General features: G+C 56.2%; 3 protein-coding genes across 8 annotated transcripts in view; 2 read left to right on the top strand and 1 right to left on the bottom strand.

Annotated features, from left to right (window-relative positions):
• Positions 1–13405, bottom strand: part of RECQL5 (RecQ like helicase 5) — a 35703-nt gene that overhangs the window by 6347 nt on the left and 15951 nt on the right. The gene's annotated exons all lie outside the window — the stretch shown is intronic.
• On the top strand, positions 299–7714 carry SMIM5 (small integral membrane protein 5). The gene is made up of 3 exons (XM_058704431.1): positions 299–940; positions 6759–6952; positions 7412–7714. Exons 2-3 carry the CDS (start codon positions 6826–6828, stop codon positions 7519–7521), a joined length of 237 nt encoding a protein of 78 aa, XP_058560414.1. The 5' UTR covers positions 299–940; positions 6759–6825; the 3' UTR covers positions 7522–7714.
• Positions 6846–13095, top strand: SMIM6 (small integral membrane protein 6). 6 transcript variants are annotated; one of them, XM_058704437.1, is made up of 4 exons: positions 7705–7895; positions 8379–8430; positions 8902–9052; positions 12596–13095. In XM_058704437.1, exon 4 carries the CDS (start codon positions 12602–12604, stop codon positions 12782–12784), a length of 183 nt encoding a protein of 60 aa, XP_058560420.1. In that variant the 5' UTR covers positions 7705–7895; positions 8379–8430; positions 8902–9052; positions 12596–12601; the 3' UTR covers positions 12785–13095. The 6 variants fall into 6 exon arrangements, with proteins under 6 accessions (XP_058560418.1, XP_058560420.1, XP_058560421.1 ...); XM_058704438.1 differs by lacking the exon at positions 8379–8430 and having other exon boundaries at positions 7705–7878; XM_058704435.1 differs by lacking the exons at positions 7705–7895; positions 8379–8430; positions 8902–9052 and adding an exon at positions 6846–6952.

Below are 13405 nucleotides of genomic sequence, written 5' to 3'. Positions count from 1 at the left end.
ATGTCAAAGGGTCCTGCCAGCCACTGAGCTCTGGAGCCGGTCCCTGACGGCCAGGGCCAGGCCAGGCCGGGGCCAGGAATGAAGAGACAGCTCCAGCACTCTGGAAAGAAGGACATCGGCAGCGTCCTCCCTCCTGGGGTGGAGGAGCACCAGACACTTCCCCCGGCAAGCAGGCCATTCTCAAGTCACCCCTAAGTTCCTCCCCAAGGGCCTGGCCTCGTGGGTGGTCCGGCTGCTCCCCCAACTATTTACTTCCTAGGAGGGGCCAGAGGGTGGGACCAGCCAGGGAGTCTCGAGAGAGACAGGTTGGCTGGTCAGGCGGATGGGCTCAAACCCCTCCTGAGGGTAGGGAGGGAGCCAAAGAACTTGAGCGCTGTGGGGCGTCCCTCCCTCCTCACTCCACGGCTCAGGTGGAGCCTCCCAGAGGGCATCTTTGCCAGGGAAAAAGAGAGCCGACCTCTTTTATCAGCTCTCCGCCCAGGCCCAGCCCACGACGGCTTAGCACACACCCGCCAGGAGGGAGAGGAGAGGAAGAGGAGGCACAGAAGAGACGGGTTCGCCCTTGCAGACCTCCCAGGGGCAGGGCAACCACAGAGGAGTCTGAAGCCACCCTCGGAGGTCCCAGCAGGGATTCACTCGGCTGGGCAGGGGCAGGGCAGGGGCAGCGGTGGCACTGGCTCCCCTGCTTCAGTGGCCGCCCCTTGTAATTTGACACTTGGATCTCCAGGACGACCAACAACAAAAAAGCTGAGGCCGAGACAGCAGCTGGCTGTCAGCAGCCAGGAGCTCCACTCCTCTGAGGAAGGCGCCCAGCAGCGGGTCAGGAAAGAGGCATCCGAGAAGGAAGGAAGAGGTGGTGGCCGGGCGAAGCCAGGCAAGGGAGGCTGCCGGGCTCCCCAGCATCCGCGGTTGCCCCTCAACCCAACACCTGAGCTCCCAGGTGAGTGGTGCCGGCCACAGATTTTGGGTGAGGGGGCCAGCCAGGGCCCCCTGCCCCAAGGGTGGAGAGCCACAATCTAGCACGATCACAGGGGCTCGTGGGGGTGCACTCGGTCAGTCTCCAGACAGCCCCATTTCAATCTGGGCTCTCCCTTCTTTTGCGGGGATCCAGCACTGGAGGGACACAGGCTGAGGCTGCAGCTCTCTGCTCAGAGTGCTTTCCTCCCTGCTTGCTGAGCAGGCAGAGGGGCCCCGAGCGCCTGCTTACTCTGCAAGTTAGTTTAAGCTTTTTCTATTCAGGGGGCTTAAACAAGGGATTTGGCTGTCCTGGCCTGGGAGAGAAGGGCTGTCTGCTCTCTGGGCCTCCCTTTTTCCCAGAATCAAGGCAGAGCCCTCTGTCCCTGCTTTCTCCCAGTGGAGGAGGCTCAGGGCAGGGTCTGCCCCGCCACTTCGTGCCCCTCAGGATGTGGCAGGATCCACAGCAGCTCTGCCCATCTGTGTCCTGCATCAGAGTGGCAGCTGCCACCCCTTGAGAGGGGCTTGGCCCGCTCGTTGCCAGGTGTTCCTAGCTCAGAGCCAAGCCCGGGTGCTCCTCCCTGGGTCCATTTAGAATCCCACGACCCCCCAGGTCTCTCCAAATGCTGTGCCAGAAGCATGAGGGCCTGACCCTGAACCCAAGGTGGGGTGGGGGAGGAGGCGATGGTGAAACTGAGGCCGGTGAAGGACCCACCCGGTATGTGGCCCTGTGACACGCCATTGGAATGCTGACCCCAGCATGGCTCTCCAGCAGCCCCGGGAGCAGCCCCCTTGGGCAGGGCCCCATGAACGGAGGCTGCCTGCTCCTCCTGCCTACTTGTCCTCACACTAGGGCTAAAGTCTCCCTTCCCCGCCCCCCAGATGTTTCCCCAAAGCAAACAAACTAGTATCTACTAGGAAAGAAAAACAATCCAGGGAAAAGTGGAAACCAAGAATCAGTCCAAGTGTTCTTGGCTCAGCAGAGTCTGTGAGATTTGGCCTGAGTCGGTGGCTGGAGAGGCTAATGCCCTGCAAAGATGGCCATGCAAGGCAGAGAGGGGACAGGCGCTGGCCTGTGTTGGAGGCAGCAGACAGGACTGGGTAAGGGATGGGCACAGTGGTGAGCCCAGGGCTCTGATCTGTAAGACGGCCCAGGCAGGCGTGCGGGCGGGGATCAGAGTCCCTGCGGCCACAGGACATACGTGGATGGGGTCCCCTGAACCCAGGCCCTGAGCTGGAACGGGAGGGTGATACCTAGCTTCTGGGGCTACAGGAACCATCGCTAGCAGCCGGAGGTGCCTCCTCCGGTCCTGGAAAGCAGGACTGCTCTGGGTTCAAGCAGCTACTTCCCACGGCAACTTGGAGCCAAGGCAGAAAAGGGCATCGTCTGAAGGCCTGATGCGGTCCGTGCACAGTGGACATCTCTGCCTTGCTGGTCAGGCCCCCAGACGCCGAAAATCTGCCACAACCATCAGTTTGCCTCATGACAGCTGTTTCTCAAACAAGACAATGCCCTGTGGAGCAAGGGTGGCTACAACTCTCCATGACAAAATGACAGGGGCAGAGCAAGAAACCCTTGGGGCCCTGAGCCACCGATACACCACTTATCAGTCACAAACACACCCGCCAGCCGCCTGTTCTCTTCCACAAGGGGCCTCTGGAGTTGAAGTATCAGTTTTGCAAGGAGGAAACAGGGAAGCTTCAGTACCAAATGGCAGTTGTCTGGCCTGCAGGTCACCCGTGTGCCCTGTCACAAGGCTCCCTGTGGCAGGAGATGCCACACAAAGGAACGTTTTCTGGTCCCTCCAGCCCCTCCAGCCTTCATCTCTGCCCGGCTCACTTTCCCTCCTCCACTGGCTGCCATTCCAGCCACAGAGCACCCTTCACAGGCTCCAGGAAGGGCCATGCAGGCAGCCAAGGTTGCTCTCTCTTCCTGGGGCCGTGGGAAGTCACTTGCTTGGCTGCCTCTGACCAAAGTACTCCAGAGCAAGGGCCGGGAGGGACTAGGATTTCCCTGATTCACAGGCAGGAAGTACAGTTTTGGAAGGAGTCTGGCAGAGTGAGATAGACCAGAAAGATATATACAATATCAGTATATACGTACTGATACGTACAATTATCAGTACCCCTCTGGGCTTCCCTGCAAACCTGGGAAAGTAAAAGGGATAAGAGGCAGCCAGCCTCAGAGTACCCGCTTTCCCCAGACCACAGCTGGGAACACGTACTCCCTACAGGGCAATGGCCAAGGAACATGCCGCAGGGTCACCTGACGACTGCTGGTTATATTGGGCACCAGGCGTCAGGCACCCCCTGGGCCTCGCTTTAAATAGCCCACTGGGAAGAGCGCCTGGGACCTGCTGGAATGTGCCTCCTCCCTCTTAGGAGCACAAGGCCCCTCCAGCTCCCACGGTCCCCACTAAGGCTTCTTCTGCTCAAGCCCAAGCTGGAAATGGCAAAACATCAACTGGAAAACAAAGGGCGTTCCCCTTCAGCCTTTGGGGCAGAACATCAGTGCCCGGTGGCTCCATTCCAGTTCACAGACGGACGGAAGCAGTGGGCAGCCCTGGGTGAGACCCCAGGGCTGGTACAGCTTGCCAATTCAGTTCACCAGAGGCACCCTGGGCGCAGGAGCATGATGCCATCTGTCCGCAGCCATACGGCCTGCCTCTGTGTGGACGGGCACTCCTCCCGGAGCGGGGCCTGGGCCCCTGGGTGTGACTGCAGCATCCCCAGTACACAACACCCGGAGGATGGCCGACTTCAGAGCCGAAGCTTCTGATCGACAAAGTCCACCTTTCCCGTACGGCAGAGCAACCTCGGCTCCACCTGCCCTCTCCCTGCTCTGGAGATCACACCCCTCAGACCGACAGGGTCCCCACACCACTTCTCGCTCACAGGCGGAGGCCTCCCCTCTATAACCCCTCCCCGGGGCTTTGGATGTGGAAGCACAAGTGACAAAGCTCCTGCTGCCCGGCTGGCCTCCGCCCGCTTCCTCTTTCAAGGAGTCTCTGGTGCTACATTAGGCAATGCAGGCACGGGGCCAAACAGGCTGAAAAAGCCAGACCAAGTGTAGACGGAGAGGAGAAGAGGAGCCCAACTCCTGAGCCCTGTGCAGACTCTCCCCCAGGGCCTTGGCTGGCACTTCTGTTCCCTCCTCCAGGAATGCGGAGGAATATTCTCCTGGAAACGGGAAGTGGATGAGCAGAGAGGCTCCGGAACGAGAGGGGACCGCCCTCCTTGTGCAAACCAGCTTCGCCGGTCAAAGAAGGGGGGTGCTGTTCAGTGTGACCAGAGAAGAGGGGCACCATGCTCGGGAAGGAGTTTGGTGAACCTGAGACAGACACGTGCCATCTGTCCCTTTGGCAACAAGTCACATGTGGTTCCCAAAGAACAGGTGTGGCCCTGGCCTCGTGAGTGATGTGCCTGAATAAAGACAGTGCCCCAGACTCCTGAGCGTGGAATGGGGCTGATCGTGCAGAGCACACCTGCGTTCAAAGAGTTCTGGGGCCCTCGTCCCTGCACTGGGCCCACCGCGAGGGCAGTGTCCTCAGAAAGCTGCTCCGTGGGCTGACTTAACCTTGCGAGCCACAGAGCAGGCTGCCTGAGACAGGTCTCCATCAAGAGACAGCATGGGGAAGTAGGGGAGCCTGGCTAGGCCCTCATCCTGCTGTGCAACCTCAGAGGAATCACTGTTTCCCATATGTAAAGGGAGGCAGGAATGAATGACGCATGGGATTCTAGGATCTCTTGCCTCTTTGTATACTTGAAAACTGGGATCTTGATCGCCATTACGGAAATGTGCTAACCCCGGGATGGGGCATAAGAGAAGACAGAAGGCTATAACAGGAGACTCCCACTTCTGACAGGAAGCCCTCTAATCCTCCATGGACCCATCATCTGCCGGCTCCCCCCAACATTGCTTAAAATACAGCTCCCATCTCCAGCTTGCCCCCTCCCGCCCCCCCACCTTCCTTTACCTTACACACCACAGATATCCTGGGAATGAAAGACACAGACGAAACTCCCCAAGGTGTTTGGGGAGGGTCTTTGACAGTGTACAGGGTGGGGGTGTGACTGTCCCCAAAGGCTTCCTATGGTGGCCAGACCCCCCCTCTCCACAGACACACACCGCAAGAGGGGAAGCCCACCTGCTGAGCACAAACGTGTGCCAGGATCTGTGCTTCCTGCCGCTGTGCTTCCGGGTGTCAATCCTCCCAACAGCCTTGAAGGATGGCTATCTCATCTTATGTAAGATGAGGAAAAGAAACAGACTCAAAGAGACAAAGTGACGCGTCCACGTCATGAAAGCAGAAAGGGGCAGGCATTCAAATCCAGGATGATCCAATGCTCCACGGGGTGCAGGCGACCTTGTGGAAGAGGAGACATAGGAGGCACATGCCAGCTGCCATCCAGGTCCGGAAGGACTATGAGGCAGAAGGTGGGGTAGAAGCATCCTGTGTGACCACAGGCAGGACCAACGAGGTCAGGAGGGGGTTCCACCTTCCAATGATCAGCGCTGCTCCAAGGAGGAACAGGGCAAGCTGCCGTAGCAGATGGGACTCCCCATCTCACCCAGAGGGGGCTCAAGCAAAGGCTGCACACCAGAGGGAGTGCAGAGAGCCAGGTACAGGGTAAGGGGGTTCAAGCAGATGACCTTCAAAGCAGTTCCAAGACAGCTATACTGTGGCGATAGTACCAGGAGTGACCAGCTTCCAAAACTGCAGTCATCTCGGAAGAACCTGCCTGGCTGAGACCCAGGACAAGGCGGCAGTAATTAGATCCTGAGGTCTGGCACAAGACCTTGGCCACCTGTTACGCTCCCTTGGATTAGAGCTGCCTTGGTGAACAAGTTCAGGCTGGGTTGGCACCAGGCTGTCCCTGGTCCATCCCTGAAGAGGCACTGGCTCCCTCATGCCCACAGGGGAGGCAGAAGGGGAAAGAAACTCCTGATGTACAGCTGGCCCAACTCTCAGACTCAGCCTGGACCTTCACCGTCAGCCTATTGGGCACCCTTAGACAGGAAGAGGCTCTCAGTCATCACCTGGAAGGCTGAGTTGCTACATACCTGGGGCGAGGGTGGGGACACAAGGGACTCTCCTGGTCAGGCCAGAGGAGCAGGTCTGAGCCAGCAGAGGAGGGCCTGGTAAACCAGCCATGGGATGTGTGATCCCGTCCCGAGAGGCCTCCTTGGGGAAAAACTGCGGGGTACACGGCATCATCTCTGCCTCTTCAAAGAATACCATATGAGTAAAGAAACTGAGCTGATGGGAGAAGTGGAGGGCCCTGGAGGGGCTCAGACCACCTCCCCCAGTTAGTTCTCACCCAGCTGACCCCTGCCAGGAGCCCCATGTGCCCACTCGAGGACAAGCCTGACTCCTTCTGCCCCACATATGATGAAAGGCAAGAGCACCAGGCTGGAATCCTAAAGCCCGGTCTCCCCACTGGGAACCCAGGGGAGGCACCAAAGTCCTGAAGGACCCAGGAGTCACGAGGGGAGCTGTGCCAGCCCAAGGCGCTCAGCAAACCCGGGAGTAGAACAGTGAAGCCACCCCACCTCGAGGTCGGAAACCTTGGCCAACCGTGGCCAGCTGGCAGACCTCTCCTGTGTCTGGCAGTGCCACGCAGCCCCCGGCGGCAGGGCCTCAGGCTCCCTGCCATCACCAGCCTCCCTCAGTCCGGGTGGTGCCAGGCGGGTGGGGGCTGAGGGCCACCACTGGGTGGAGGGCCCTGATGGCTCCCTCCCCCGTCATGAGCCACCGGGGGTACAGGGGTGAGACCCGACTAACTCGTTCCACTGGCTGCAGGTGGGTGGGGACTCCCAGCCCCATCTCAGTGAGGCCCGGCAGGAGCCCGGCAGGAGCCCGATGCACCATGGCAGCCGCCAACTTTGTGCAGGAGATGCGCTCCATGGGCGAGAAGCTGCTGCTCAAGCTGCAGAAGCTGCCCCAGGCCGAGCCTGTGGAGATCGCGGCCTTCTCGGTCATCCTCCTTTTCACAGGTAAGCTGAGGCTCTCACGTTCTCCCCAGCGCCCCTGGTTCTTCCTGGCATCCGGGAAAGGTGAGACCACAGTGCTGGCCAGAGCACTGGCCGAGGTGGCTGGGTGTCCCCCAGACAGAGGAGAGGCAGATGTCCCTGGGGGGGAGCCAGAGGATTTCCCGAATCCTTGACAATTTGCTGATGGGGTGCAGAGGCAACCCCAAATCCCAACCAGGGGTGAAGGGAGAGAAGCTCAGGGCAGCAGAGGCGGCATGACAGGGAGGTCAGTGCCTAGCGGCTGGCACGGGGACAGTCGACACCTCTTGCCAGACTCTCAAGTATTTCTGACGAAGCCAGATCTCTGGCTAAAGGCCCTTTCCGCACACCTCTGGAGGGCTTCATTTAGAAGTAAGGCGTGTGTTCTTTCTCTTCCCTGCCTGAGCTTCCCGTGCTCTCTGCTTCTCTCTCCTAACCCCCCAGCCACCGTGCTGGTGCTGCTGCTGATCGCCTGCTGCTGCTGCTGCAGGGACTGCTGCTGCCCTGAGCGCAGAGGCAGGAAGGTCCAAGTGCGGCCCGTGAGCCCACCGTGAGGGACAGAGACGAGGAGGAGAAGCTGGAGAGGAGGCTGCCAAGCCAGGATCCCGCGTGCCAGCCTGGCCCTGCCCGGGAACCCGACACCCGCAGCCTTATCAAGGAAACAAGGGCTGGTACGGCCACCAAACTCTCACCTGCCAGTGAATGCTGGGTGCCAAGGAGGAGTCACCTGTTTAAAACCTGAGGAAATTCTTTCCCAACTTGCACTTTCTAACAAAACACAGAAGTGGGGGCCCCATACCTGGAAGGAGAACAGCCTGCAGCGGTGGGGAGCCAGCCCAGAGGAGCAGGCCAATCAGAGGGGCTCTGTGCAACAGCTGCTGGACCCCAAGCTTCCCACCGGAGGGGAGCACGTCAGTATTCTATTCCGGTATTTGCCCGTTTCTATCTCAGTAAAAGCTTTCTGGTTGTGTTTCTGTGGCGCCAGACTCCCTGGCCTGGGCTCTGTGCTTCTGAAGGGCAAGGTGCCAGAATTCCAGGGGTGTGGCCAGTGACTGTCCTTGCCAGGCCTCTATTCTCCCTGTGCCCACGAACGCTGGAAAAACACAGGAAGGAATGCCACGCAAGAGGGAACCAGGGGAAGGAGAGGGTGAAAATCCATCAGCACTGGCTGCTACCAAACTCTGGCTACAGGTGCCCCCTCTACAGTGATGGGGCAGCGTTTGCCCAGGTGCTAGGCTCAGAAACGCCACTCAACAGCTTCGGCTGCCATTTACTTTAGCCTGAACACCCCACACCCACAGGCTCAGGCCCCTGGGTCTTTCCAAACTTCTAGAGTAAGAGAAGTCAGGCCTCTACTATTGCCTATAACCTGCATCCCAACCCCTCTGTCCTTTCCCCCATTGTGTCCCAGGCTGTCTGGCCCCAAATCCTCACCCTGCCATTCACCAGCTGCGTGAACATAGGTTAGTGACTCGACCTCCCAGAGCCGCGTTTCCTCCCCTGTGGGTCGCAGCCAATCCCGGTAGCTGCCTCCTCGGGTGAGCTTATGAGGATAAACTAAGGTGACCTATAGGGAGTGCTTGGCACGGCGCGGAGCATATGCTAGTCCTGATCTGCTCCTCTAAACAAGAGGGGCATGGACCCCAGGAATTAGGGTAGGGGAGGCAGAAAGCTCCCGTAGTACCTCCCCCTCCTTCCGCACAGAGGTCTGCAGTTTTTACATGCCTCCGTCATCTTGCCCTGCCAGCCTGTGCTCTGGCTGCCTAGGGGCACGGCCCCGTCTATACAAAAACCAGGGAGCGGAGAGGGGGATGCCAGGCTCTGCCCCTGCCCCTGCCCCTCCCCCCATCTCCAGCTGGCAGGCAGGTGAGAGAAACTGGCTGGCTGGTTTCACTTCCTGGTGTCCACTGACTTGTCTGACGGGTTTGGTTTAGGTTGAAGAAGCAGAGAGGAAGTTCTTCCATACAAAAGAAAAGAAATTCAAGAACCGGCACCCTCCACCCCACACCACCCTACGAGAAGGGGATTCAGAATTACAATGATACCGTTGATAACGATGATGAGGAAGGTGGTGGTGAGGATCGAGTGAGTGGAAATTTACTGAGGGCTTCTGTGTGCCCCCCCACCACCTAAAGTGTTTTCACGCAGGTGATTCCGTATCATCACAACAGCCTCAATGCCAGAGATACCATCATTATCCCCATTTTGGAGATGAGGAAATTGGGCCCTAGCAACAATATGCAACTTGCCTAAGTTCAACCAGCTAAAAATGGCAGAGCCAGCCTCTGGGCCCAGCCCAGCACAGCCCATCCAGCTGCAGAGCCCCTGCAGGGGCAGATAAGGGGCTGATCCCATTATCCTCCATCAACCAATCCTAGATCCCACACCCTAAAGTGTGCTAAAATCATCTCCCGGTGAGTGGGTCGAGCCCAAGAGGTAAGAGCTAGGGTGGGGCCCAACTAGGTCTCCCTCCCAGAAGAAAAACAGGGAAGGCGGGAGGGACTAGATGGGAAACCACTGCCCTTTTCAGTCCAGGCACCAATAGCTTAACAGCTGAGTCCAAATATGATGGATCCCAGTAGGCATCAAACTGGTTCACGCTGAGCCCTGCCACTAATGGCTCCCCACAGCAGTCCTGGGCAGGTTTCCATCCCATTGGGCTCAACAAACCACATCTGTTCCAGAGTGACAGCAGCCTGGCACCCTCCCAGCAGAGGTCTTCTCGGAAAGAAAGGCATGGAGAGGAAGCAGCAATCTTCCCATTGTGGGAAAGGACAGAGAGGTATAGCCATGGTGGCCACGGAACGGGAGGCCAGTAGGCTGTCTGAGCCCTAGAGAGCATCTGGCTATCACAGGCCTCCATTCCTGCCACCAGCCGCCCTGCAACGATCTCCCCTCGACGTCTGCCTGCGCTCACTGCCGCACTGGTTTCCCAGCCTCTTCAGGCCTCCCCTCCACAGTAGTCTCTCAGTTCCTCCAAAGGTCTGCACTGGAGATCTGTGCATTTTACCGTCTGTATATTCTGCCTTATCAGAAACCACAGAACCGCCAGGGCAAGAATCTCATTACCAAAAACTGGCAGAGAGCACATAAAACACTCTTCCCCTAAATCTGTTTTCTCAAGCATTAACATTTGAGAGCAACCTACAATAAAAAGTCTTCAGGACATATTTGCATGCCGGTAACACAAATCCAGACCACACAAAACGGAAGACAAATTAATTTTGTTCTTAAAGGTTCCTCACCCTCCTCGGGACCCGCTGCCTGCCATGAAACACTGCGTCCTAATCCTACCTCTTATGTAGTCTTCACATCTTGACCTAAACCTCACTCCCATAGGGTTTCCTTCAGCCCCCAGGTCAGGCTATGCCACATATACTCCAGCGCCTTCCACCTCTTTCCATATCGTTCCCTTTGTGATACTCATTTCTGTAGAATCTTCCGATCAGGGCCAGCAATTGACTGAGTTGGCTAAAGCAACTTCTGTGTACGTGACACATACATTCCCCACACATCTCATTTTAAATAGAAACATATACATGCACATTCCTTGGCCAATCTTTTTGATGTAGGGCCAAGGTCTTTTCTCTGAGTGTGGGTTTGCCGGCCAGAGTTCCTAAATTGTCTATTTGCTAACTGTGGTTACTGTAAAGCAGAACAAGAACTTAAAGACATCCACAAAGAAATCGGAGTGTGAAATCCTGGATTTTTACAAAACGTTTCCATGTGTCTTGCCACATCTGTTTTGACAGAAATACTGAGTGATTCCAAAGTCATTCCAAGTGGTCAAATAGATGCTTCTAGAAATAACGCTCTCCCTCCACTCCCTTTGAGGTGCAGCACAGAGCTTCAGAGTACAGACCCTGCAGCTGAGCTGAACAGCTGGGTTTAAATCCCAACACAGTTACTTCTTAGCCGTATGACCTTGGGCATGTTGCTTAACCTCTGTGCCTGTTCCCCAGCTGTAAAACTGGGGTTTCAACTATTACTGTTGCTCCATTTTCTTGTTTTATGTAATGTCAAATGCAATTATGTAATATCAATAACAAGTACAAATGCCACAAACAGGTTTGGGAACAAACTACTGGCTCCTGACAAGCATCCAACTTAACTGAAGGAGGAAGTACGTGGGTGTGCTAGCGACCAGCCTGCTGGCTGGGAGCGCTCAGCAATCAAAGGCATGAGTCAGTAAGTTTTAAGGAGGGAAACTCGAAGCATCAGGTAGGACCATGATAGGTAAAAAGGACTTTACTGAACTTCCTTGTCATCTGTCTCCTCCAACCCTGGGTGTACGTTAGAATCGCCTGGCAAGCTTTACAGAGACCCGGGCTCTGACGTGCCCAGACGGAAAGAAGTGGTACCAGGGAGGGCCTGGGCACAGGTATTTAGAAAAGCTCCCAGATGATTCTAATGAGCAAGGCTGAGGACCAGTGTGCTAGAATGGAAATCTGGGCAGGCAGGACCTGCCTCCCTTGGTTCACAACTGACACGCGCAGTTCCTGGCCACACCAGGCACTTGAAGCCTATCTTTTATGGAATAAATGGTGGCTACCAGGTTCCCATTCCCACTTTCTAGCTGCCCATGCAGCAGCTGAGGTCATGCCTGGGAGGCGAGCAAAGGCACTAGGGAGAAATTAAGCCTCCAGGACCCTGAGGCCTTAATGGTGGTAAACACCTCCACAAAAAAACTGGCTCCAGGAGGCACCAGCCGGAGGCTTGTTAATCATTCACCAGCACCCTAGCACCGCAGGGAAAAGCCTGTGTGCGGCTCCAGCCCAGGGCTTCCCGGAGTCCTGGGCTTCCTGCGCTCTGGTGGGGGCCTCCCGGTCTACAGGTCAGCAGCTGGACAGAGAGGAGAGAGAGGCAAGACCCAGCCACGGGTGAGGCGGACGGTGGCTTGAGGCAAAGGTCCTGGATCCGGTCTCCTTCTCCACCCTACCCCAAGCCTGACTTCTCTGAGGACGCCAGAACATAGGTACCCTGAGCAACCCCCAAAACGACATCACAAAAGAACAGAACGCAGCTGAAGAGGTAAGTATGGAAGGCAGAGGAACACAGTTGCTAGGCAACAGGCCCTGGCCCACCTTTGTTCGCTCTGGTGACTGCGATGAGGTCTGATCAGGGACACTCGACAATGCCAACACCTTTTCCTCCCAAGAGTTGCTTCTTTGAGTCAGGGCGTGGCTCGGCCCCCAAAGTGCAGGGCCTGAAGGATTACCCTGATCGGCCCACTCTTAGGACACAGGAGTGTTAACAGCAGAATCAGGTAGTGACGCCTGCCTTCTCACCATTACTCCCTCCAACTGGCTATAGGCCTGCAGCCTGCCGACTTTAGCTGTTTCAAGATTAGCTGGTTCTGTTTCCACCTGACTCCAAGGGAGTTTACCGAGGCCTCAGCTGGAGTCAGTCCACCCCTCAACTCCTATGCCGATCTCTCAAAATTCTCCCCAAATGTTTGGCAATTGAGGCAGGGAAAACAGCAAGGATCTGCAGCGGTGCATTTTAGATCCTAGCTGAGTAGATCTCAGGGATGGTCAAGTTCTGGCTCACACCAGGGCTGTTCAAAATACAGAGACAGTCTCTGGGAGAAGCCCCTGCACTCAAGGACTCTGTCCCCCTCTTTTCCAGGTTCACATGGACAAACTGATGACAAAGCAGGACATCTGGAATGATGAGTTCTGGCAGAACCCCTGGGACCAGGGAGGCCTGGTAGTGATCATTTTATTCATCACCACGATCCTGTTTCTCATTGTGTTTGCCATTGTATTTGGTTTTCTCCCTCCGCTTGAGAACATCAACCAGTGTGAAGAGTTGTGACCTGACTTTCTGGAGGCCAAGAAGGGGACCACCTGTTAGATACTCTCGAAACACCATGTACGTTTTCTTCAAAGCCTTTTCAGAGTCTGCAATTATACACTTTTATTAATGTAATTAATTAATTTGTTAACTCATATTATCTGATAAGTGCCTGCCTTCCCCACTGGACCGAACACCACAAAAGCAGGTGATGGGTTTCTGCTCACCATTGTATGCCCATATCCGATGTGTCTCACATACAGTCCATTTCAAACAATATTTGCTGGTTGAATAAATGAATGAATGAATGAATAAACGAGCAAACAAATGGATGAACAGAAGGGTGCTGGGCTGTTGGCTCCCCTAGACCACAGCCCCCAGATGGACAGAGCCCAATTCAACTGAGGCCTAAACACAAAGCTATTCTGTCTCAGACAAGGTACAGAAAGGCCTCTTAGCTGGAAGTTGCTTCAAACCTAATTACTGTTCATTTCAACACTAAAAGGTACAGGGCGCGGTCACGAAGGAACAGATACACTTCACGGCCACAGTGCAGACAAACTAGCTGCACGCAAAGAGAGGAAAACCGCTGGATGCCCCACCTTGACCCCATTCATACTGAGTGTCTTTTCTGTTGGTCCC

The sequence above is a fragment of the Neofelis nebulosa genome, chromosome 16, assembly GCF_028018385.1.
Source record: "Neofelis nebulosa isolate mNeoNeb1 chromosome 16, mNeoNeb1.pri, whole genome shotgun sequence".
Classification (NCBI taxonomy): domain Eukaryota; kingdom Metazoa; phylum Chordata; class Mammalia; order Carnivora; family Felidae; genus Neofelis; species Neofelis nebulosa.
This window is presented reverse-complemented; position numbering and strand designations above follow the sequence as displayed.

Bases quoted from the DNA above. Each gene is read 5' to 3' on its own strand.
- SMIM5 (XM_058704431.1), top strand. From the start codon at position 6,826: ATGGCAGCCGCCAACTTTGTGCAGGAGATGCGCTCCATGGGCGAGAAG. The intron at 6,953-7,411 runs GTAAGCTGAGGC...CTAACCCCCCAG, and splicing joins GGTCATCCTCCTTTTCACAG to CCACCGTGCTGGTGCTGCTG.
- SMIM6 (XM_058704435.1), top strand. From the start codon at position 12,602: ATGGACAAACTGATGACAAAGCAGGACATCTGGAATGATGAGTTCTGG.